The 27598-nt window shown below is 39.6% G+C and overlaps 1 protein-coding gene across 1 annotated transcript in view; it reads left to right on the top strand.

The window, feature by feature from the left end:
* LOC124717096 (peroxidase-like) overlaps window positions 1-27598 on the top strand; it is a 198619-nt gene that overhangs the window by 99094 nt on the left and 71927 nt on the right. Inside the window, exons 6-7 of the mRNA XM_047243801.1 lie at window positions 14542-14732; window positions 26265-26463. Coding sequence (XP_047099757.1) covers window positions 14542-14732; window positions 26265-26463 — 390 coding nt within the window. The remainder of the gene's footprint in view (window positions 1-14541; window positions 14733-26264; window positions 26464-27598) is intronic.

The following is a 27598-nucleotide window of genomic DNA, read 5'->3' as shown; positions in this document are numbered from 1 at the left end:
CTTATCAATAAAGGAGACCCTGTACCAAGTGTTCATGCAAAATCAAACAAGGGAAAAAGCCAGGCTCAAATGTAACAATATAATGAAAAGGATAGTTGCCACTCACCATAAAGCAGAGATGCCGAGTCACAGATAGACACAACAAAAAGACTGTCACACAATAAACTATTGGTCAACAAGCCAAAGTAAATAGCCAAAAAACACACACACACACACACACACACACACACACACACACACACACACACACACACACGACCACAGTCTCTGACAGCTAAAGCCAGACTACAAACAGCAATGCACGATGGGAGAGGCAACTGAGTGGGAGTAAGGAAGAGATTGGGGAGGAGAGGAGGAGGGTAAGGATTGGGAATGATAAAGTGCTGCTGCAGGAGCATGCATGGACGAGATGGAGAGAGGGTAGGGCAGCTAGGGGCAGTTGGGAGTTTATACAGAGGGTGGGGGAGAGAGGATTGTGGGGGGGGGGGGGGGGGGGGTTAGCAGGAAACAAGAGAAGTACAAAGACTGGGTGCATTGGCGGAATAGAGAGCTGTATAGTGTTGGAATGGTTACAGGGAAGCAGCTAGATGAGTGAGGAAAATGACTAACAAAAAGGTTAAGGCCCGAAGGGTCATTGGACTGTAGGATATATTGCAGGGAGTGTTCCTGCGTGGGCAGCTCAGAAAAGCTGCTGGTGGTGGGAAGGATTTAGATGGCACAGGCTGTGAAGCAGTCATTGAAATGAAGAACATTGTGTTGGGCAGTGTGCTCAGCAACAAGGTGGTCACAGTTTGTTGGTGGCCATTCATGTGGACAGACAGCTTGTTGGTAAAATGCTGCACAGCTTAGTGTGGAGATCACGTGACTGGTTTCACAGGTAGCCCTGCCTTTGATGGGATAGGTGATGTTTGCGACCGGACTGGAGTAGATGGTGGCGGGAGGATGTATTGGACAGGTCTTGCATCTAGGTCTATTACAGGGATATGTTCCATGAGGTAAGGAGTTGGGAGCAGGGGTTGTGGAAGGATAGATAAGGATATTGTGTATGTTTGGTAGGTGGCAGAATGGCACAGCTGGCAGGGGGGAACAGAGGGGGGAGGGGGGGGGGGATAGTGGGCAGGACAGTCTTCATTTCAGAGCACGAAGAGAGGTAGTCGAAACCCTGGTGAAGAATGTAATTCAGTTGCTCCAGTCTTGGGTGGTACCGAGTCACGAGGCTGGACAGTGTGACTTAGGGAGGTGGTGGGTGACTGGAAAGATAAGCCACGGGAGATCTGTTTTTGTATGAGATTGGAGGGATAATTACGGTCAGTAAACGCATCAGAGACCCTTGGTGTATTTTGAGAGGGACCACTTGTCAATGTAGAGGCGACAGCCATGAAAGGCTAGACTGTATGGAAGGGACTTCTTGGAATGGAATGGGTGGCAACTGTTGAAGTCGAGGTATTTTGGTGGTTGGTAGGTTTGTTATGGACAGTAGTACTGATGTAGCCATCTTTAAGATGGAGGTCAACATCGAAGAAGGTGGCTTGATGGGTTGAGTAGGACCAGGTGAAGCAAATGGGGTAGAAGGTATTGAGGTTCTGGAGAAGGTGAATAGTGTCCTCATACTCAGTCCAGATCATGAAGTTGTCATAAGTGAATCTGGACCAGGTGATGATGTTTAGGAATGATTCTGAACCGTGAATTTACTTTCAAAACCTTTTCTTAAAGAATTTACTTTATTTACTAACGATTCATCAAGAACATTAACACATTTAATCACACTATGTGAGCGTGGAAGTAGTTGCCAATGGGTAACTGATGAAAACAAATTAAATTTCAACTAATGGAAATTTTATTCCTAAAAATCCTTTCTTAAAAAAAAACAGATATTAAAAATTATAATCAGAAAGCACCCTCTAAATATCAAGTTACAATTTATTCTGAGACATAAATACCCTCCCCCTTTTTTTTGACAGTATGAGCTTTCGGGCTGAGAAGCTTGCCGCTCCCTTTTAACATGACCGCTCACAACAACCTCTGACTGACTACACTGCTGCTAATCTGCAACACACCAGATTACTTTAAACTAAAAATTTAACAACTCACACAAACACATAAGCTATGCACCCCGTAGGAGGAATGGAAATGGTACCTCACATGTGCCAATGCTCAAGGCGGACAAGTCATCTTGTGTCTCAGTGTGCGACCGACCTACCGATCGATCCAACCACAAATGACCGTTGCCTGAACAACTCAAGCAGACTGGTGACCTAACACATACTAGCACTCCGGACGACAGACAGACACTGACTGCCCCACACTGATGCGGCCGAGCAACTGACCAGCCTCTCTCCGACTGACCAACTGCAACTCACGAGCTTACAGCACCCCTTAAATGAACGTGAACAGGCTACCTTTCCCCTTTCACACCAGAGGGAGACACCAAAGCTGTAATTGCCACAGCGGTGGCTCCGCCAGAAATGGAGGGTGACTGCTTTACAGTACCTGCTGCGGCACACTCTTCAAACAGCAAATTTTACCACGGCTCAGATTCTTCTAAATGGCCCATGAATAGGTTGGCATAGAATAGTGCCACATGGTGTCCATAACGATACCCCAGATTTATTTTTAGACAATGCCTTCATAGAAGAAATTATTGTGGGGAGTCAGTGGAGGAAATGATTGCTATTTTCTAATAGGAGAGTAGTTGCAGGTGATAGGCTGTTAGGTGTTGGTCTACAGGAGCAAAGATTCTGTCAGTGGGGGAACAGTAACCAGCCACAGTGGGGCATCCTGCGTGGTTGGGTTTATGAACTTTAGGAAGCATGTAGAAAGTAGAAGTGCAGGGAGTAGTAGGGGTGAGCAGAGATTGCCTCCAGGTAGATGTCGTCGGATGGGCCAAAGGATTTGAGGAGAGACTAGAGATCCTGCTAGAGCTCAGTTATGGGGTCACTGTGGCAGGGTTTGTAGGTGTCTGAATCTGACAGCTGGCAGAGTCCTGCCAGGTAATCCTTGCAGTTCAAACAACAGTGGTGAAGCCTTGTCAGCAGGTAGGATTATAGGTACAGGATCAGTTCATAGGTGATAGACTGCAGTTCTTTCTGCAGATATAAGATTTATTTGCATTTAAGGGATTTGGGGAATGATGGCGAGGCAAGCTTCAAAGTTAAGAAATCCTGGAAAGTTAACAGCGGGTGATTTGGGTGCATTTTGGGTGGATAACAGTTGGCTAGAGAAATGAACTGAGTCAAGCAGAGTTCAACATTGATCTTTGGTTGAGTTTGATTGGTAGGGTTGGTGGTGAAAAAGTGTTTCCGCTGTAGCAACTGGGAGAAGGAGAGAAGTTCTGTAACAAGTCCTGCATGATTGAATTTGGGTGTGGGGCAAAAGATGAGGCCTGTAGAAAGGATCGATATTTCTGTGGGCTACTGTGCTCCCACTCAGAGAATTTCTGCTCTCGTAGACCAACCCCTTCAACCTATTACCCAGAACCTACCCTCCTATCTAAAAGATACCAAGTGGTTCCTCCTCCAACTCCCTACAGTTCCTGTCCATTTACCACATGGTGTCCTGCTTGCCACTATTGACACCACCTCCCTTTACAGTAACTTTCCTAATGCTCATGGCCTTACCACTATTGAAAACTGCCTTTCCCAACACCCAACGGATTCCAAAGCAACAACCTCCTTCTTAGTCACCATGACCAACTATATCCTCCCACAATTACTTCTCCTGGGCATGGGCACCCACTTGGCACCATCCGATGCCAACCTATTCATGGGCTATCTAGAGGAAACCTTCCTAAACATCCAGAATCCTAAACCCCTCACCTGGTGAAGATTCATTGATGACATCTTTGTGATCTGGATTGAGGGTGAGGACACCCTATTCACATTCCTTCATAACCTCAACACCTTCTCCCCCATTTGTTTCAACTGGTCCCACTCAACCCATCAAGCCACCTTGCTCGATGTTGACATCCACCTCAAAGATGGCTACATCAATACTTCTGTCCATATGAAACCTGCTAAACACCAACAATATCTCCACTTTGGCAGCTGCCACCCATTCCATACCAAGAAGTCCCTTCCATACAGCCTAGCAACTCCTGCAGTGACAAGTAGTCTCTCTCAAAATAGACTGAGGGTCTCACTGAGGCCTTTACAGACCATAATTATCCCTCCAACCTTGTACAAAAACAGATCTCCTGTGCTTCATCTTTCCACTCACCCACCACCTCCCAAAGTCCCACTGTTCTGGTAGGGAGGAGCATTCCCCCGTGACTCGATACCACCCACGACTGGAGCAACTGAATTACATTCTCCATGAGGATTGTTACTGCCATGTTTTGTGCCCTGAAATGAGAAATGTCCTTCCCCCTCCTCCCTCCCTCCCCCCCTCTCTTCCCTCGCTGTTATTCCACTGCCCACCAATCCCACACAGTATCATCATCCGTCCCTATGTAACGCCAGCTTCCAATCCCTTGCCTCGTGGCTCATATCCCTGTATTATACCTAGATGCAAGACTTGTCCTATACATCCTTCCACCACCACCTACTACAATCCAGGCACAAACATCACCTATGCCTAACAAAGGCAGGGCTACCTGTGAAACCAGTCATGTGATCTACAAGCTAAGCTGCAGCCACTGTGCTGCATTCTACATGGGTATGACAATCAACAAGCTGTCTGTTCACATGAATGGCCACCGACAAACTGTGACCGAGAAACAACTGGACCACCTTGTTGCTGAGCATGCAGCCCCACACAGTGTTCTTCGTTTCAATGGCTGCTTCACAACTTGTGCCTCTGGATCCTTCTCACCAGCACCAGCTATTCTGAAATGCGCAGGTGGGTACTTTCTGTGCAGTATATCCTACAGTCCCATAACCCCCTGGCCTCAACCTTTGTTAGTCCTTGCCCTCATCCATCTAGCTCCTTCCCTGTACCCATTCCAGCACTATACAGCTCTCTATTCTACTAATGCACCCAGTATTTCTACTTCTCTCATTTCCAGCTACCCCACAGGAGTAACTTAGAGGCATCTCGCTAGCGTTGTTGTTGGTTGTTTTGATCAACATAGGAGTATCATGGAAATGCTCTGTGAACTGAAATGGGAATCCATAGAGGGAAATACTATGGAGAAAGTTTAGGGAACAATTAATTTCAAGAGACTGTATAATGATTATATTGCCACCAGCGTACATCCCCTGTAAGGATTGCGATGGAAAGATAAGAATCATGAAGAATTTCCAGCAAACACATTATTTATTTTCTTTTGGTCACAGTGCATTTAATCTAAATGCAAAGTTCATCTTCCATTCCTCTCCCAACAACACTTGAATGTGAAATGACTCAAAAACATTGCGACCTTGCCAAAATCACATATAATCATACAAGATACACAGTTCAAAAAGATGAAGGGAATATTGTTAAATGTTTATCTTGTATGCAATTTTTTACATTTTGAATTTGAATATGATTACTGCAAGTGCTCTGGTGTACATAACTGATTTTATAAAAACAAAGATGAGGTGACTTACCGAACAAAAGCGCTGGCAGGTCGATAGACACACAAACAAACACAAACATACACACAAAATTCAAGCTTTCGCAACAAACTGTTGCCTCATCAGGAAAGAGGGAAGGAGAGGGGAAGACGAAAGGAAGTGGGTTTTAAGGGAGAGGGTAAGGAGTCATTCCAATCCCGGGAGCGGAAAGACTTACCTTAGGGGGAAAAAGGACAGGTATACACTCGCACACACGCACATATCCATCCACACATACAGACACAAGCAGACATATTAAATATTGTTGCGAAAGCTTGAATTTTGTGTGTATGTTTGTGTTTGTTTGTGTGTCTATCGACCTGCCAGCGCTTTTGTTCGGTAAGTCACCTCATCTTTGTTTTTATATATAATTTTTCCCACGTGGAATGTTTCCTTCCATTATATTAACTGATTTTATAAAATGAAATAACTTTTTTTTAAAACTTACACTCCACAGCATGATCAAGTAAATATAAAAATAATTCACAGGAGATCTGGTTGTGACAGAACCACAAGCACAATCATATTTCAAGAAATTTATTTAAAACATGGAAAGAAAATTGTAAAAGTAATCTCCACATAATGAAAATTATAAAATAAATTAACTGATACCATGTTGCAGTGAAAATAAGGAGATGAATGCTCAATGGACCAATATCTCATACCTGGAAAATCATTATAGTGTCTGTTGCATTGGATACTCTGTCATGCCTGGACTGCATTTAGCTGTCAGGCTGAGTGAGAGCCAATTCTAGTTATCTGTTTACTAGTACATGTCAGTTTCACATTTCATTGTGCATCTGGCATAGTCCATATCAATTCAGGCAGGCTAGGGAAAACTCTTACCTTCATAGTCTCAGATGTTATTAAATTTAGCATATGTTAAAATGAAGGACTGAGTAAGGAACACATATTTTTATGTTTTCTTCAAAAAAATTTCTGCTCTGACATACAGTCCTCCAAAGATGACGCTGCACATACCATTTTGAAGGTGTGAATTTTGGAAAAAATTCTAAAATGTATCTCTGGAACAGTTCTAGATGTTTTGTTGTTTTTTTTATTTGAAAGATAATTGATTTATAATTACAAAGAAATCCTCCATTTGGACTTATCTGTCAAAGTTCTTTTACAAAAAAATTTCAAAATTACCAATCCACAAAATTTTGATTTTTTTTTGTGTTGATTAGTACCATATAGATTTTATAAACAATTGAAATTTTTGCCATACATAAAACCTGTTTTATTACCACATTAACAGGCTCATAAAAAAACAAAACCTAGCCTTATTTAACATAATTTTAGTTTTGAAAGATGAGTAAGAGACTCATTTTTCAAGCATTAAAGGTTCCAAAATGTATGTGAAAGGTACAAAGACTTAAAGGTTTCAATTTGTACAACTTCTGTGCACTCTGTTTTGCACACAAATTAGCCAGTCAATGAACTAAAAATGTGTTCCACTGCTTCAGTATCTTCCCTTGATATAGAGTGATGTCTTCCTGTTGAACCAATAGGAACTGGAGCACTTACAATCTTCAAAACATTGTGAACAGAAAGTGAGCACTGATGATGTTGTTGGTGTCCTTCAGCTGGAAACCTACATCCAGCTGCTGGTCCATGTGGCAGCACAAAGTTCACTACAGTTTCATTTAACTCATAACTGGTGTCTGTAATCCCTGCAATCCACCAGCCGCAGTCATACACACACATGCCACAAATATCCCCCTTCTCAGGTTGTGAATCTGAATATTATCCTGCTGTTTCTGAGGTGTTGGCCGAACAAATGAAATTTCTCCTTTCTAACTATTTAAAAAGCATGCAATATGAGTTTTCCCATCACTTTGAGTCCAAAAATGTGTCTTCCGAATTCCTTTCACATGAGTACTTTGTTTTAACCATTCTTCTTCTTCTTCTTTTTTTCCATGGAATTCTTTGATTTCCTCTTTGGACAAAAGAAAGAGGGTTGTGGATGTGTAAGATTTCATGACTCTCATAAAATCCTCAGCATTCTGAACTGCAGCTATATTTGGTCTGGAAAGATTACGTTTAGTAGCATGGTGCTTCAGCAGGCCTCCTACACCATCACAAGGCCCCTTCCTTTGACCAGTAGCACTGTATACCCAGTCAGTTGGCACAAGCGATGTAATCAATTCAAACAGATGGTAACGTTTTCTAAAATGGCTAGGAGTGCCATCAGAAATAATGATGATCTTCTCTGCCCCTGTTTGCGGTCGAAGAATTTTGCACACTGCTAGCAAAGCATGTGCTGAGTCATGTCCTGTGTCATCACTTATAATTGCAGCACTTGTGGTCTTATTTTGAAAATATATCACTCCTCTAAAAACTGAAACCTGGTCATTACTCAAATGATACCCTTGTATAGTTTGTGGGTAAACTGAAGACTGAGCAAGTGAGTCCCCACTATGCCTACCCAGCTACGTCACAGGGCACTTCTACAGGCTGTTTCACAACGTAGTGCCGGCCTTGCCGCGGCACGCACTTTAAATCTGTGGCAATGCCGTGTACAGATATGTTCCGGCAGCATTTATTTTTAGACAAATGCGCTAAGACTATAAGGATTACAAAAGACAATAGCTTCTTCCGAAACACAACATTATAGAGTAAATAATATTAACAAAGAACAGAAGTCAGAATTCTATTACAAACATAGAACCAAATGCCTGTTCATGTCAATGTATGTTCCTATATTGCTATTCGTAAAGCGAATCCCATATAGTGCAGTCAATCTGTAGAATTTAAGGTTTGTTCCTACTTTGTGTTTCTACTAAAAGTTAGGAGTTTCCTTTAAAGGGCTGCATTGAAACTTAACAATTCTTGCAATACGAAGAGTATTTAAAAAGTAACCAGAAATTTATAATTTCTTGTGTTGTATAACTCTTTTTGCCTGCCTTCATAAACAAGTCTGAAAAGTATCTGTACAATGTTATGGATATTGGGTACTTACTCTGTTGTCAGTTGCCAAAAAGGTTTCTGTGTTTTAGTAGCAGCAACGATTATTTGTTTTGCATAAAAATAGATTAGAGATTCTGTATTAAATTTTGTCGTAAGAATGGAATAAAGTGTATCAAATTTTTAGAAATGTTCAATATTGCTTTTGGTGAGTCTGAGTATACCAAGGGCATACAAGTGGTATAAACATTTCAAAGCATGCCTTAAAGGACAGCGGTTTTACAAGCATGGATGAGATTCAAAATGCATAGTTAAGAGACCTATAAATTATACCAAGGAAACAGTTCCTAAAGTGTTTTGGGAATTGGAAAAAGCACTGTCATATGTATATAGTTTGTAGCGGGGAATGTTTTGAAGAGGATAACATTGCTGTAGATTAACAAATAAAGTTCTTACCAAAAATAAAAAGTAATATGTGAATGCATCTCCGAGACTTTGTGACAGAATACATTAAAATGCTGCTGTTCCATAAGCATCAAAGGTTTTAAGTATTGAATCACATTCTATTAGCGAAGAGGACTATGAAGTCCTTATATTATTACTGAGTTTTTACAACTAGTGATAAAGGTATTTATTGCATTGGACCATATTTGGGTGTATTTATCTTGGAAAACTGTTTAACACTTTTACTACCATGTAGTACGTTTCTACCAAAAGAAACTTTATAGCGTATGAGCATAGTCACCCTTGAAAGGACACACAGTGTATTTTTTAAGAAATTATTCATTGCCTGTTTATATACATCGTATTTTAGAGGTCATCATCAACAGTATCACTGTCATCGTCGTCACTTTCTAAATTAATAACTATGGCATCTAGTATATCTCCAATAGTCCCATCCTTAACCCAGTGCTGTCTTTCAAGTTTCTCCAGGTGGAGGCAGTATGCACTCCAGTCATCTTGAGTTATCATTTCAAAACCTGTAACAATCGGGACAAGTGTTTGTATATGCTATTTTTCGGTTACTGTAAAATTTAGTTTCGAATAAAAAATAGGAACTCATAAAATGGCTACATACCTTCTTTCACCAACTGTAGCAACTTCGTCATGCAAATATCTCTAAAAATATTTATTCCTCTGACGAAATTTTTGAGTTTTGCCCTTGCCATTTCAATTGGATTTAAGTCTCAGTTGTATGGTGCAAGCTGCAGCACAATGTGTCCATGAGCTTCAAGTATTTTATTAATTTCAATTACTTTTTCCTCCAGCTTATGTTGTTTAATTAAATAAATAATTTTGTTTTTCCCGCTGAAGAGTCAGCTTCCACTTTATTTAATAACCAAGCGATCATCTCTCTCTTATTCGAAGACCTAATTGGAGCTTTGTAATGCTCCTTGTTGTAATGTGAAGTGTTGTCCATAACAACAGCACAGTTCGGTGGAAGATTCGGAATTACTTGAGTCAATATCTAATCTGAAAAATTTTCGGCTATCATTTGCCCATGGTAGTATCCCGTTGCACATCCTGGTTTATAAATCAACTGTGCGTTGGGTAATAACCCATCTTTTGATCCAATATTGACCAGTATGATCCTATTGTTTCCGCTAACAGTGTCCATAATGCCATCTTCGCCAAGGCCCTGCCAACATTTTCTGTAAGTAATGTTGTTTTCCACCCAAGTTTCATCAATATAAAAGAATTTTCTGCCTAGCTCCCTTAATTTCCTCACTTGGATCAGGTACTTACATCTCTTTACCAGAATCTTTCATTTACTTACAGATCTTTTCCAGGGAAATACCATTTCACGCAGTGTCTTGTGTAAAACATCTTTCTGCCAAGGAAAATCTATTTTCTGTTTCACGACAGTAAGCAATTTCCATAATGTCGCTAGTTTTTGGTTTATGTAAAAATCCTCAATTGTTTGTCATATGACTGACTTTGTGGCGATTCCAGTAAACTATGTGGCTTATTTTCACGTTCCATGATGTATGAAACAGGCGAAATACCCTCAGACTTCAAGAAGAATATAATAATTCCAATCCCAAAGAAAGCAGGTGTTGACAGATGTGAAAATTACCGAACAATCAGTTTAATAAGCCACAGCTGCAAAATACTAACACGAATTCTTTGCAGACGAATGGAAAAACTAGTAGAAGCCGACCTCGGCGAAGATCAGTTTGGATTCCATAGAAATACTGGAACACGTGAGGCAATACTGACCTTACGACTTATCTTAGAAGAAAGATTAAGGAAAGGCAAACCTACGTTTCTAGCATTTGTAGACTTAGAGAAAGCTTTTGACAATGTTGACTGGAATACTCTCTTTCAAATTCTAAAGCTGGCAGGGGTAAAATACAGGGAGCGAAAGGCTATTTACAATTTGTACAGAAACCAGATGGCAGTTATAAGAGTCGACGGACATGAAAGGGAAGCAGTGGTTGGGAAGGGAGTAAGACAGGGTTGTAGCCTCTCCCCGATGTTATTCAATCTGTATATTGAGCAAGCAGTAAAGGAAACAAAAGAAAAATTTGTAGTAGGTATTAAAATCCATGGAGAAGAAATAAAAACTTTGAGGTTCGCTGATGACATTGTAATTCTGTCAGAGACAGCAAAGGACTTGGAAGAGCAGTTGAACGGAATGGATGGTGTCTTGAAGGGAGGATATAAGATGAACATCAACAAAAGCAAAACGAGGATAATGGAATGTAGTCAAATTAAGTCGGGTGATGTTGAGGGTATTACATTAGGAAATGAGACACTTAAAGTAGTAAAGGAGTTTTGCTATTTGGGGAGCAAAATAACTGATGATGGTTGAAGTAGAGAGGATATAAAATGTAGACTGGCAATGGCAAGGAAAGTGTTTCTGAAGATAAATTTAAGTGTCAGGAAGACGTTTCTGAAAGTATTTGTATGGAGTGTAGCCATGTATGGAAGTGAAACCTGGACGGTAGATAGTTTGGACAAGAAGAGAATAGAAGCTTTCGAAATGTGGTGCTACAGAAGAACGCTGAAGATTAGATGGGTAGATCACATAACTAATGAGGAAGTATTGAATAGGATTGGGGAGAAGAGAAGTTTGTGGCACAACTTGACCAGAAGAAGGGATCGGTTGATAGGACATGTTCTGAGGCATCAAAGGATCACCAATTTAATATTGGAGGGCAGCGTGGAGGGTAAAAATCGAAGGGGGAGAGCAAGAGATGAATACACTAAGCAGATTCAGAAGGATGTAGGTTGCATTAGGTACTGGGAGATGAAGAAGCTTGCACAGGATAGAGTAGCATGGAGAGCTGCATCAAACCAGTCTCAGGACTGAAGACCACAACGACAACAACATGTGTCCTATTGTGGCAAGACTGACATTTGCATAAATTGCAGCCCTTTGATTGGGACTGGTAAAATTAGCACACAGTTCTTTTTGTGTCGCCTCCTGAACACACGCTGACTGAACGCTCATTAGCCCGCAAACACCTCCAGTTCCTCGTATTCTGCACATTTTATTGCAATGCAGGACGATTATCCATCACTTCCGGATACCTAAGTATATCAGTGAGTATACAAAGTTAACTGACTGACACTGGAAACTATGATCCCCGAACAGAAACAACGTATATCACTGCACTCCAATCTACACCACTGGACAGGTAATGGGCAACTGATTTTGGGTGCCCCTGTAGGCCGGTGTCAGCGTTCTTCTGGGAAGGGCCACTCTTGAGTTTACAGACAGACTATACTTCTTTTGGGAGAATTGCAGACCAGTTCTCAGCAAAATCACAGTGAAGCACTAAACATAGTTCTTGAGCCTGTACACACCCTTTCACTTCTGCAATGTGTTGTTGTTGCAATTTCTTCAGATGCTGGTGTGTTACTGCTTTCACTAACCATTTACCAAGTTCATCAATGAAACTGTCAAAGGCAATAGTTTTCTTAATTAGTTTATTCTTCTACCATGTCCCATAAGTAATTTCTGCTAGGCTATCTGCTACATCTTCCAGGCAAAGTGTCTGTAAAAACAGTCCCACCTTTCCAGGGAAGTCACCACATTCTTGAAACAAACAAGTCTCTCACTTTACGCCACAGACTACAAATGACTTCACATGCCCAACCGAGGTGTCATATGTCATATGCTTCAGTAAGTTCTTCAAAGTTACCACACAAAGAAAATCCACCCAGTACCCACATAAACAGACATCTCTAGGTGGGTGTGGAACTACCCACTTAGGTCGTAGTGCATAAAATTCTGATCTTCCAAAGTGTGAAGTTGTTTATTTGCTCTTATACATTACAAAAGTTTCTTTTATACTGCAAGTCATGTACCTCTTCACTTTCACAACCTTTTTACTTTCAACTGTTACAGTTATAGCGTCTTTTTTGTTGGCACTCTGACAAGAACAGTCCCATTTATCTTCCAGATAAAATAACTGCACCATAATAGGGATCTGGTCTTCCAAAGACTCCTTTTACAGACCTCAGATTTCTTGATTTGTCTACCATGTACTTTGATACTGATGGAACGTGGTTCAAAATTGTTTTCTTTGACAATGTCTGGATAAATAGTTAAAACTTGCATCTTTTCACTGTAGGATGCTCAATACTCAACAGCTGAATTGATATTTGTGAAAAATTCCTGGCAAGAGGTGCAGGAGTGCTTGGGTTCATTTTCTTCTGAAGATGGAATTTATACTTTGAACAGTGTGATCAGTTTTGCTGTAGTGTATTCATCCATAGCTTTAATAATTTCTCTGCACTTTCTTGGTGCATAGAGCTTATGACTCGACTTCACTGACCACGGTTTATTAACAGGACTAACACCTACCTCTGTAGTTGGCTGATTCAGTATATTTAATTCTTCCTCTATTGATGCAAAACCTACATCAACTGCACCATGGGAGGCTTCACCTTGTTCATATACCATCATTGTTGTTATTCTGCCAAAACATTTAGATCACAAAAAGTCGTCACTGGAGACATCTTCACTTTGAAACAGAGTCTTCAAATGAGAACACTTATTCCCAAGCTGAAAAAAGTCTGTTTTTTGTTTGTCTTATATATCACTCTTTTATGGATATGCAAATAGTCAGCACACTTCACTCTCATGTGGTCCCAGTCAGAAGACATTTCCAACTTAAAAGTGGAAGCTCTCCTTTACTGAGAATATAGTACTACAGAGAATATAGTACTACATGGCATTAATCAACAGAAAAAAATCTAACTTTTCTGGGTTGGCATTTTTGAAAAAAATAATTCTGTAAATTATAAAAAAAATTCAAAAGGAGGCAGTAAAAGAACTTTGACAGATATGTCCAAATGTAATCATAAAGCAAATACTTTCAAATGAAAAAACTCTAACAAAATATCTAGAACCGTTTCCGAAATTCACATCATCAAAACGGTGTTCACAGTGTCGTCTTTGGAGGCCTGTATCTCTGTGCACAAAGATTTTTTGGAGAAAACAAAAAAATATGTGTTTCTTACTTACTTCTGAATTTTAACTTATGCTAAATCCAGTAACATCCGAGACTATGAATGTAACACCCCTGCCTGAAGTGATACAGACTATGTCGTCTAGTATCATATTTCTCTGTACTGAAGACACTGTTAGTGCGCATGTTGTATGCTCACACTGCACAGATCACTGGCATTCAGCTTCAAGATTATCAGTCAGTTAAACAATTCTCACACCACAAGATAATATCCTTGATTCTGAGGAAATAACAAGATCCTCTGTTGTACTGCTATGCTCTGTTGAACTATGTTCTTGAATTATTTTGGAACACCATGGTTTCCCATTGAAATCATATACATCATTTCTTTGTTGATGCTGCGTTAGATTAATAGAGGTAACACCATTATTGGCAGCTGAGAGCTACATCAGAGGCTCATTCGTATTTTATGTACACATGCTGATATTTGTGCTAATAATTATATTTACTTAGGCTCCCTGTGTCAGGCAAGGAACACACAGTGAAAATTAGGCTTTATTTGCAAAATGTAATTAGAATAATGCTGCAGGCATATGTTCATGTAATTATGCAATGATTCTTCAGAAAACTAATTTTACTGATAAAGTGTGTAAAATCTATTTTATTATCTCTTACAGATGGACTTGGCATTGAATGCTGTTCACATAATGCAACTCCTCTCCCATGTAAGAGCCTCAGCATTGGATGTTACCCAGTGAAAATTTCAAAACATGATAAATACTACGCAGATAAAGGAGTGACATGCATGAGTGTAGCGAGGTCAATGAAGAAGTACACAGTGGGAGGATATCTAGGCCCTGGAGAGGGTGTAAGTTTGATCATCAACACTGGCCCATTTTGATATATTACATAGTTTAAAAGTTCACTCAATAGAGGACAAGTACAATCTGACAAATGCAGAGAGTAACACAGTGCAATTTTCAAATTATAAATTACAGATAATAATCAACCATTACAATATTCCAATAATTAGAATTTCAGCTTGTGAATATTGTGTTTTACAATTTAATAAGTACTAGAAGGAGCACTGAAAAAAGTAACAAGCCTGGAGACAGGAATTCAGCTGGATATGAGGATCAACACCTTGGCCTGTGCAGATGATGTAATTTTAAAGCACAGAATGAGCAAGATTTGATTCAGATGATAGCATGATTAATGGAAGAAGCAGTGAGAGCAGGATTGAGGACTGTAGCGTAAGATGGGATTATACAGAATAATATATTATACCTTTGTTCTCTTAGGCTGACAAAAGATATTTGTAGAAACTGAGAACGTAGTTTAGGCAGTTGTTCTTGCACCTGCCCCCACTGCTTAAGGAGAAGAAGTCAGACATCACAGTCTCTGGCACTTCACAGCATGAGCACTTCAATAACAGCAACCAGAAATTATTTAAGAGGTAAAGCTGACACATGTGCATCAGGGTGACAGATCGTACATGAAGTGTACCACACCACACCTAAACAACCATCACAGTAACTCTGCAAGATGAATACAGATAAGACCAAATACCTCACAGTGAGCAAAGAGAATGATGACAGACCTTTATATGTGAATGGTAAAATCTTTGAAAGGATACAAAAGTTAATGTATCTTGGGGAAGTACTTAGTGAAGGGAATGAGACTGACCAGGAAGTATGGGTGAGAATTCAAGCAGGAAACAGGTCTAGATTTGCACTCTGGAATCTGCTAAAGTTCCTGCTTCTATTGAGATCCATGACGATTAGGATCTACAAAAATGTAATACAGTACAGTCTGTTGCCCTATACAGAATAGAGATGGGGACTCTGGCCCAAAAGACAGAAAGAAAACTCCTGGCTAGATTTTTGGACCTGAGGGGGATAAATATGATTGGAGTAAAAGGAAAAAAGTGTGACCTGTGGGAGTTGTACAAAGCACTGGACATTTTAGCACCAGTGAAAGAGAGGAGACTGAAGTGGTACAGGAACATAATGTGCACAGAAAGCTAGATCACCAGGCAGGTGGTGGAAGAAGCCATCATATGTAACAGATGAGGGGGGAGATCGCAGCTGAGATGGATGGAAGGGATCAGAAAGGATATGAGCATGATGGGACTAGCTGGAGAAAAATATATGCAACTAAGAAGGTGGAGCAGGCTGAATGGTGAAGCCAAAGACTGACTGATTTGTGTAGCCAACGTAATATTAGTACTAGTAGTAGTAGTAGTAGTAGTAGTAGTAGTAGTAGTAATTCAATAATGTTTTTACTGAATAAAAGCTATGTTCCATCAGAAATCATACAGATTTATTTTCAATGGAACTGTTATTTTGTTCCTGGTTTAAGTGATTTGGTAGACTTTTGAATGTTACAGTTCCCAACTTCTGTTTAAAAGGTACTCATCTGCAGACAGGATAGAGTTACACTTGTAAAGGCTGGGTAGGTTTATTATTTTCAGTTGAATGAGGCATTTTCTACACAATTGAAGTTTCTTCGCACCTACATGTAAACACACTCTCTTCAAACCAGTGTGAATTGCGTGGCAGAGGGTACTCAGCTAGGTACCACATGTTACTGCTTCTTCCCATTCATTAATAACTAGTCTAAGCTTATCTTCATGTTCCCTGAGGAAGTAATATACAGTGAGTTGAAGAATGTTTGGATTCTTCACTTAAGACCAGTTCTTGAATCTTTGAAAGTAAACTTTTGTGGGGTGATTGGTATATATCTTCAAGGGTCTGCCAATTCAGATTTTCCAACATTTTTGTGATGCTCTCCCTTGAGTCAAACAAACCTATGGCCATTTGTGCCACCTTTCTTTGTATACAATCAATATCCTATATGGTATGGGTTCCACACACTTGAGACTACAAGTGATCTGTAAACAGTCTCCTTTACAAACTGACTGCATATTCCCACTCTTCTACCAATGAACTGAAGTCTGCGACTAGTCTTACCTATGAATCAGCCTGTGTATCATTCCATTTGATATCACCACAAATTGTTATACCCAGGTTTTTGTACACTGAGGCAACAAAGTCATGGGATACCCCCTAATATCATTCTGGGAATTCTTTTGTCTGGTGTAGTGCAGCAACTTAGTGTGGCTGTACTCAACAAGTTGTTGGAACTTCCCTGCAGACATATTTAGACATGCTGCCTCTACAGCCGTCCATAACTGCGGAAGCATTGCCAGTGCAGGATTTGTTCACAAACTGACCTCTCGATTATGACCCATAAATGTTCGATGGGATTCATGTTGGGCAGTTTCATTGGCGAAATCATTTGCTTGAACTGTCCAGAATGCTCTTCAAACTAATCATGAGCAGTTAAGGCCTGGTGACATGGCCCATTGTCATCCATAAAAATTCCATCGTTGTTTTGGGACTGAAGTCTGTGAATGGTTCCAAATGATCTCCAGGTAACTGAACATAACAATTTCCAGTCACTAATAGATTTGGAGGGACCAGAGGACCCAGTCTGTTCCACGTAAACACAGCCCACACCTTTACCGAGCTACCACCAGTTTGCACAGTGCCTTGTTGACAGCGTGGGTCCACTGCTTCACGGGATCTGCATCACACGCAAACCCATACCATCAACTCTTACCAACTGAAATCAGGACTCATCTTACAAGGTCACAGTTTCCCTGTCATCTAGGGTCTAACTGATATGGTTCCGAGCCCAGGAGATGCACTGCAAGTGATGTCATGCTATTAGTAAAGATGCTCGCATCAACCATCTATCACCATAGCCCGTTAATGTCAAATTTCACCACACTGTTCTGGATACGTTTGTCGTATATCACACATTGATTTCTGTGGAGATGCTGAGACACAGATAGGCACAGCAGAAAAACTGTCACAAGTAAATGAAGCTTTCAGTCATTAAGGCCTTCACCACACACACACACACACACACACACACACACACACACACAGTCTCAGGCACGGGCAGTCTTTTTGTTGTGCCTATCTGCGACTCAGCATCTCATCTATATGGTGAGTAGCAACTTTTCTTTTCATAATATTGTTACATTCCATCCTGGATTTTCCATTGGTTGATTGATTTCTGTGGTTATTTCATCCAGTGTTGCATATTTGTTAGTACTGACAACCTTGTGCAAACATTGCTGCTCTCAGCCATTAAATGAAGGCCTTCAGCCGCTGTGTTGTCTGTAATGAGAGGTAATGCCTGAAATTTATTATTCTCACCACATTCTTCACACTGTGGAGCTCAGAATATTGAATTCCCTAATGGTTTCCAAAATGTAATGTAGGATGTGTCTAGCTCAAACTACCATTCTGCATTCGAAGTCTATTAATTCGTGTGCTGTGGCCATAATCACCTTGGAGACCTTTTCACGTGGTCACCTGAGTACAAATAACAACTCAGCCATTGCATTGCCCTTTTATACTTTTTTTTTTTTGTTGAAAAGTTAACAATTTTATAATTTTATATTTCTGAACATTTGTACCACTTTGAAATCTTATCAAAATCTGACTAGATATTTAAGGCCTGCCAGCTTTCTCTGCATCCTAAAGATGTTGCTGTGAGATGGGTTTCCCCAGAAGACCAGCTCCAACCATACAAATTAATGGAAATGAGCACAACATTTTTGAATCACTGGTAGGTAACCTGTGTTCACTCTGGCTTAACACATGTGAAGCGTAGCAAGCTTTTTAGTCTTTTTCTAGAGCTTCCGCATAACCATCCCATTTAAAGTGACTTGGCAGTGTCATTCATAGAACTTAATTTCATAAACTGACTTCAATAATGTATTGTCAAACTTCTTTATTGTAGATGTGAGGAAAAGAGGAAATTCATCAACACAATTTTTATCTTTATTCATTATTATCTTATTTTGTTTATTAGATGGAAAAATGATCATTTTGCTTTGTCTTTATCCTCATTTGTTTTCTGAGAACATTTCAGATCACTCAAGAACATTTGAGAATATTGTAGAAATGAACACTGAAAAAAGAAAATGTAGAAATGTTTGTATCTCATGCTCATAAATACTCTTGAATGCTCAAAATTACTCCTAAACACTCTTAAATCAACTTAATTATTCAACAGTAACCTAATTTGGAATAAAGTACTGTGTCACTCACTTGTTCACTCCTTTATAGAACATGGAGAACATCCTAAAGTATTCAAGAACACTCTTAAATAATCTAAAACACTTTGGAGGTTCTGGAACATTCAAGACCATTTTAGAACATTCAAAAACATTCCTTAACATCCAAGAATATTTGTAAATGCTTGAGAACATTGTAGATGTGTGGTGACCTTACAGGGATTCACAACACCAGACAAGATTCCCAAGTAGAGATAAAACCATAAACTCTTAATTTTAATTAGCATGAAATTACTGATTCACTGCAAATACCTGCAGATGCAGCTAATTAGCAAGTTCAGCTGATCACAAATAAATTACCTTCCTGATTAATAATTGATAGTGACTAAATGCTTTCTGCAATGTGTGTCAAATGCACTAACAATTGAAATAAATGTTTCTGGGTTTAGACTTCAATCACTACACACTGTTTATCAGTTCAAGTCTAAGTCCAGACAGACTCAGTCTTGGACAGCAGGCCTTGGAAGTCAAAAACAGCTGGGAAAAATCAAGTACTGATGCCCAGAATCAACGGGAGGCTCTGTTGGTAGATTCCTGTGCTTCTGGAGTGTGGCAACCTGCTGCTCTGTGGTGTCACCGGGTTGCTGTAGCTGCAGCTGCAGGCAATAGCTAGGATATGGCAAGATGAATCTTGAATCTTTTCTCTTGAAGTATGCATTGATGCAAAGGAGAAAGAAAGTGCCCTGGGGACCACCACAATGTGATACTGACTACTTCAATCACTCATTTCTCCACAAACACGGCACAACCACTACAATGCTCAACACAGGAACCAACGATAGCACCATACACAAAAGCCAGTGATTAGTGGTGGGTGGATTTTAATATATGTAGATGGAGCTACCCTCACTTTGCTCAAACAAAGCCAGCCAGCTCCAATTAAATATGAACCTTTAAATACAGAAATTGATCATTACATTTCACAAATTTTGCTCACTATAACTCTACTTAGTTAATTTTGTAATCCTGTTTCTTCAGCAGTTTCTCTATATCTGCTTGCTGAGTTTCTCACTTGATCCTCTTCTCTAATTTCATCTCATCATTGATCTGTTAAGTTTTCTCTTACTCTATTCATTCTCCTCCCTTGCGAAGCTAAATGTGCTTCTCTTCCTCATCTGTTTCATTTCTTCACCATTCTTTCTGTTTCCTTCTTTTCTATTCATAGCTGGTAAGGCCTCGTCCTGTTTTATATTCCATCATCCTGTTAAATGCTAATATTATTTAACGCATTAAAACTCCATTTTATACATTGTTCTCTACCTTAATTAATTCACTTCCACTTAAATTTATTTCATTTTTCCTTGCTCTGCTCTAACTGATTTCCAAAAATATACTCACATGTACATCTCTCCAGCTACTCTATATACCATTCTGAGATGGAACATACCCCACCACAAAAGGTCGAGCATCCTGAAAAATTGCTAAACATTCTGGAAAATTCTAGTACATTCTTGAACCTTCTGGAAGATTCTACATTCTTGTAGAATATTCTGCAACATTGTAGAAGGAACATTCTGGTCAGTCTTGGCTACTTTGGCATCCACTTTCTGCTGCTTAACCGACTTCCCACAAGATCTTCAATGGTGTGGTGCCATCTTTTAGGACCCATATCACTGAGTCCAACCCCTGCAGTTCCAAATTGGAACCTTTCTATTATGTTTTTGATTTATTATTTATTATCTGTCCACTGGATCATGTACAGTATAGCATACTTTGATACTGGACAACTTAAACCTAAGGTTATACAGCATTTATTTACATTCGCACATTCTGTTTCACAGATTTAAAGAAATTCATATATACAGTTATAAAACATTGTCGAGTTTCTCATTTAAAGCGGTACTGTAGATATGCCCTTACGTGTCTGAAAACTTTTTACATCTGTCATAGATTTTATTCTGTTCGGACGTTCACTGCATAGTTTCATCCCCATCTGACAGGTTTCCTTCTGGCATCATTTTATGGCTGTAAACAAAATATGAAGATTATCTCACTGTCTTGCACAATTGTAAATATCTGGACTTCTTTCGTTGTTGTTGTTGTGGTCTTCAGTCCTGAGACTGGTTTGATGCAGCTCTCCATGCTACTATATCCTGTGCGAGCTTCTTCATCTCCCAGTACCTACTGCAACCTGCATCCTTCTGAATCTGCTTAGTGTATTCATCTCTTGGTCTCCCTCTACGATTTTTACCCTCCACACTGCCCTCCAGTACTAAATTGGTGATCCCCTGTTGCCTCAGAACATTTCCTACCAACCGATCCCTTCTTCTAGTCAAGTTGTGCCACAAACTCCTCTTCTCCCCAATTCTATTCAATACCTCCTCATTAGTTATGTGATGTACCCTTTTTTCGTATTTTCCTGATTAATTTCATGTCTTTCAACAAATAGTGATGTCCCCAACATGTACATATAGAGCAATAGTATGTGTCTGATTTTCACAACAAAAGCCTGCATGAATCTCTAATAGCTTGTTGAAACCATTTAGTAGTCACACTGATTGAGATGTCATCTGCTGATCCCTGCAGCCATAAATAAAATATTGATGTCATCTGCAAATAAAATTTATTTTTCTGCTTCAGTAAAATTGTTGACATCATCAATGTAAAGAGCTCCTAGTATAAAACCCTTGTGGTACACCATACTTAATCAGTGATTTATTGGATAAATGTATTGTTTTTAAAATGACATTTTCTTTTGGATCGACACGCATTAATATGATTGTGGCCTGTCTTCCAGGTAAGACCTTATCCACTGCTTTGGTATGCCCTTCTGACACCTATTTTGGCTAGTGAATAAGAATGTCATGGCCACTTATGTCTCATCTTATCTGCCTCCATAGCTGAGCAAAGGTGCTAGATTGTTGCTGGCTGAAATCCTCGAGGTGGGCAAAATTACTACTGCTAGTATTTGGCCAGAAAATTCTAGCAGGAAATGTAGTGGTGTGAAGTTCCCAATCGCCAGACTTTTTGCCAATGTTCTCGGTTAAATTCTAAACCTCTCCACAGTGTGTCAGGGGGTGGGGGCACGTGACACTGACAGTGGTGATCCGCCCGTCAGAGGGGGCCGTTAAGCCAGGCGGCCCCCTCAGTGGCACTCGAGAGGAGTAGGATACATGCTGGCTCTGTGTTTCGCAATCTGCCTTCTCTCACCATCATTCGACACTAAAATAACATCACACTGCACACACCCATTACAGACACCTACACTCGACAAATACCTTAACACACCCCTCACACATGCCAGGAGAGGGTTCATTGTGTGCAGGAGGAGAAAACCCTTTCCCACCAAGTGGGTGAACTCACCCACTGGGGTCTCTCAACCAGTATTAGCATACATACTTTTTCTCGTATAAGATGCATTTGAGAGGCCTAGAAAAGTATCAGTGATATGTCACTATCACTCAGTACTTTGAAGAGAGACTCTAAGTGCTCAAATGCAGTGATTAACGGAGACTTTTATATTTGCTAAAGCCATGGCAATCTTGTGGTAATAAAGAATTCTGTATAATGTACTATTGATTACTTAATAGAAATTGAGAGAGAGAGCTGCTGAGTTGAGTTATTGGAGAGAGAACTTGCTTCAGTTACTTTTAGAGTAATAGAAGGGTGGAAGAATGTGATCATAGTGCTAAAACATAAGAAGAGGGATGAGAGGTACTGCAGCCAACTACAGAAGAATATCACTACTAGAGGTCGGCTACAAGATGCTGTCAAAACTCCTCCTCGAGAGATTAGAAGAACAGATAGAAAGTACAATTGGAGAGTATAAAGGGGGGTGTAGCAAGGGAAGAGGATGCATAGAACAGATATTTATCCTGAAAAAACTGATGGAACATACATGTTTAAAGAACAAAGATGTTAGTAATAGTATTATGAGAAAGAAAATTGCTACTCACCGTACAGCAGAGATGCTAAGTCGCAGATAGGCACAACAAAAAGACTCTCACAATTAAAGCTTTCGGCCATTGGCCTTCATCAACAATAGACACACACACACACACACACACACACACACACACACACAAATACAAATCACACACACACGACTGACACAAATCACACACACACGACTGCAGTCTCGGGCAACTGAAACCTTTACGAACTTCATGAAAGCATGTGACTCCATTGACAGACATGCTCTTAGGAGGACCCTGAAGAACAGAGGACAAGACAGCACTACACAAGAACTGATAACAGACATTCTGACGAAGGTGAGAGGAGCACTAGAGAGACAGTCTGAGATTAAGACTGGTATCAAACAGAGAGATGGATCATCTCCAATTTTGTTCAGTATAGCGCAGAACAAAGTGATCAGGCAGTATAGAGAGGTAAATGAGAAAATGACAGTTCTGCCTAGCATTTGCAGATGTCATAGTAATAGTGAGATGGAAGAAGACACAATTGCACATCTGTAAAACCTAACAAAGATAGCCAGAAGTGTGGGACTGAAGATCAGCTACAACAAGACAAAGGCATTGAATACTACTGTGGATCAGAAAACGCCAGAAGGCACTGTGCAAAAAGTGGACAAGATTAAATACATGGGAAGGTATATAACAGCAAGAAATAGGAACAATGAGAGACTAATAGACAGGATGAAGAAGATGAGGTCAGCCTGTATGATAAGCGATATATACAATAAAAGGAATACCACCTAAAGACAAGAAGATCAGACACCACAAGACACTGGTAAGCAATGAGATTCTATACATGGTTGAAATATATATGATAAAATAATGTATCTGCAGACAGAAAGATCAGACACTACAAAGCAGTGGTGAGGAATGCAGTTCTGTATGTGGCTGAGATGATAACACTAAGAAGAAATAGCGCAGATTGGCTAGAGAGAGAAGAGAAAAAAATATTGAGGAAAATACTAGGCCATAAAAGAAATGGCAAGAGTTGGATGTGAAGACACAAGCAGAATATACTGGTACTTAGTGGTTGTAATTAAAGTGCAACCACCCACAGGGGTCCATTTTGGGCTGTAATTAATCTACAGCAGTGAAACTTTATAGATATTCTGAAGTGTAATGCAGAACTGATGTACACTGGAAAAAATAGTTCCAGTTTTGATCACCAGCTACAAATCTGGTGCTGTGAATGTGAGAAAAATGCATACAAATTCCATTTGCAATGAATTAGTATCGACATGTAGGCAGAAAATATCAAATGAGAGAAAGGCATAATGTTGGTTTTATTATTAACTACCACTTACATAATTTGTTCAGTACAAGCACTGCAGACATCGACAAGATGCTGCTTCTATAAAATGATGTGATCAGCTGTTCCTCACAGCAGTTCTAGTATAATCTGAGCCATGTGTTCCTGTATATTGCCTTCAGATCAGGTAGAGACCGAATGTGTCCCTGGTAAATGCATTCTTTCAGATATCCCCAAATCCAAAACTAACATGGATTCAAATCAAGTGGTCTTGCAGGCCATTCATATAGAAAACCTCTGAATATAATACATTTGTGGAAGGTTGCATTAAGCAGATCTTTCACCAGGTGAGCAATATGATGTGTTGCCCCATCTTGCATGAAAACAGTACTTTGCACAGAGCTCCATTCTTACAAAGCAGGAACGTGTGCTGTACAAGGAGGTCTGAATAATGTGCGGATATCTTAGTACACCTGAAAGGCCTTCTGGGTTTACTCTCTTCAAAGAGGAAAAGAGTGAAAATAAGAGTGCTCGTGAATCCACAACACACAGTCACATACAGTGAGTGCAATGGCTCACAGCAACAGCAACCTCATCAATAACTTCAAACGCAATAGGATGCCATCCTCTTCCACGTGCTACACCAAGCTCATTTGTGTTTCTTAATTTCATTATCATCTTCTTTTAAACAATTCAACAACATTGTGTCTCTCCTCAAATCTATCAGTTGGCAGTACTCTCTCCATGCACCACTGTAATTGCTACATTTCACATAAAACAGTTCAACTAACAGTGTACAGTCTCTCTTCTCAATGTCGTACTGTTCACTCGCATTATGGACTGTCAAATGACAGTGTGGATGTCATACCAACACACAGATAGCTGAATCTTGTTACAGTATTGATGAATTTCTTAGCAAAAATGCATAGAATCTCTTGTTCATGCTTAAACCTTACTGCGTGACCTCTACAATTGATTAATCATACTCTGTAAGTACAGTGTAATTTAATAAAATACCCAAATTTGTGTATGTCTGTATATGACGCCTGCATAACTTAAGAACAATACCCAAATTTATGTATGACTGTATATTCTTTCAGATGTTATCTATCTTAACTAATATGTAAGGGTATATGCTAACTTCACAGTTTATTTAATCTAATGATAAGATCAATGTATCTGTGCACAAAACAATAATCTGTAAAAACCTTGACTCGTTCTATATCCAGGGATATGTTCCCATATTGATCTATGGAACACGAAATAAATAAATAAATAAATAAAGTGCCAGATTTACAATGGGTGGCCAAAATTGGAACTAATTTTTTTCCAGTATAAACCATTTCCACATTAATGCATTAGCATACCTGTCAAGTCTCACTGCTATATGATAATTACAGCCCACACTGGACCTCCATGAGTAGCTGCACTTTAATTATAACCATGTGGTACAGGAGGACCATATCAGAAGAAATCAAATCGAAAGACAAGGCTTGCTGGACATGTTATATAGATGAATACAGATAGAATGATCAAAAGGGAGAACAAGAGGAAAGAAAGGATCCAGATGGGTTATTGAACCCTGGAAGAATTGGCTAGAATTGGGGCTCAAGGTGGAGGGAAAGGAAAATTGGAGTATCAAATACACGCCAAATGATATACTGTAGTTTGACAACAGAGAAGGATACAGGGAAACTATAGTCGCCAGTGGGCAGATGAGAGAAGAGGCTATTGAAGGTCTCAGAAAGAGTAGCAGAGAAGGAGAGAAAGCATTAAGAGGTTCTGGCAGGAGGAAAGGAAAATGCAATCCCTGAAGGGGCTGCCCACAGCCCTATTGGAGCCATACTGCAGGAAGTAGAAGAAGAAGAAGAACAGCACTGAGGAAAGTTCCAGTTGTGAAGGATGTGCTAACTATGTGCATTAATGGTTTTGATGCAATCAGAGCCTTTTTTTGTGAACAAAATCTGGTACATTACCCAGCCCATACAAGTATTTGCTTTTTAGTGACATTATTATTAGCATCATCTCTGTACTCAACATTACTTGTTTGTATATATTAATAACCATCGCCTTTTGTTCCAGACTAACACTGATAATCATATACTAGATTGTTCTTTCACATACGGATCTGACAAGGATCGAGCAGATCAGTTAAGAGAATTCGACAAAGGACAACTCAGGACACAGGAACTTCCTGATGGCAGAAAGGTGTTGCCCCAGAATGACAATCCAATGCAGTCCTGCAGCCTGCCTACGAATAATGGAACCTGTTTTTTTGCTGGTGAGGATCATAGAGTCCTTCTTAACATTAAGTTCTATAAACAATAATTAAACAAAAATGTCCCACAAACTTTCTGACACCGTGTCACAATTTAAGTTTTTATAAATGACTGGTAGATGGCACTACTGAGATGTAAATTTACTACTGTTTTAAAATTTATGATCTGTTATTGCTAATACAATGGTAGCTCAGAAATTATCTGAGTAGTTTGTTTACAGTGAGATTTTAAGGAAACTGTGTTATGAAGATTTTTATTTGATGTTTCTTACAATTTTCATAAAGGCCTAGCTCAACAACATTGTCTGAATTGGCTTTGTTCAATTCCTGACAATTGTCCACCTTTAGAAGAGACTCTACAATTTATTGATAGAATTTTGCCATAGTTGTGCATCTGCAGTGACAAATTTCATATTGGTCGACCATAACTGGTTGATGCACCAAAAAACATTGATTCTGTTTACATTGTAATTGAAGAGGCTCAGCATCTACATTTACATCTACATCTGCATTCATACTCAGAAATTAACCATACAGTGTACTGCAGAGGGTACCCTTTCCTGTCCAAGTCACAAATGGAGCAAGGAAAAAACGATTGTCTGTATCAGCTCTAATTTCTTTTATCTTCTCCTTACAGTCCTTATATGAAATGTATGTTAGTGGCAGTAGAATCATTCTTCAGTCACCACAAATGACAATTTTATCAATAGTGCTCATTGAAATGAACATCGCCTTAACACCAATGATCCCCATTTGAGTTCTCAAAGCATGTCCATAATAGTGATATGTTGATCAAATCTACAAATAACAGCTGTAGCAGCATGCCTATGAAGTGGTTCAATGTTTTCCTTTAATCTCAGCTGAAGGGTACATGAAACACTCAAGACTGTCTCCTTTATAGATGAGCTGCATTTTCCTAAAACTCTCTCAATAAACTGAAGCTGACCATTTGTCTCCCCTGCTACCGACTTTATATGCTCATTCCATTTTGTATTGCTTTATAATATTATGCCTAGATATTTAATTGACTTGACTGCATCAACCAGCACAGTTCCATTACTGTGAAAATTACAGTATTGTTTTTCCAACTCGTCTGCATAAGTTATATTTTTCAGCATTCAGAGCAAGCTTCCATACA

Source organism: Schistocerca piceifrons, chromosome 9 (genome assembly GCF_021461385.2).
Source record: "Schistocerca piceifrons isolate TAMUIC-IGC-003096 chromosome 9, iqSchPice1.1, whole genome shotgun sequence".
NCBI classification, from domain to species: domain Eukaryota; kingdom Metazoa; phylum Arthropoda; class Insecta; order Orthoptera; family Acrididae; genus Schistocerca; species Schistocerca piceifrons.
The sequence above is the reverse complement of the archived record's forward strand: the minus strand, read 5'-3'. Positions and strand labels throughout refer to the sequence as shown.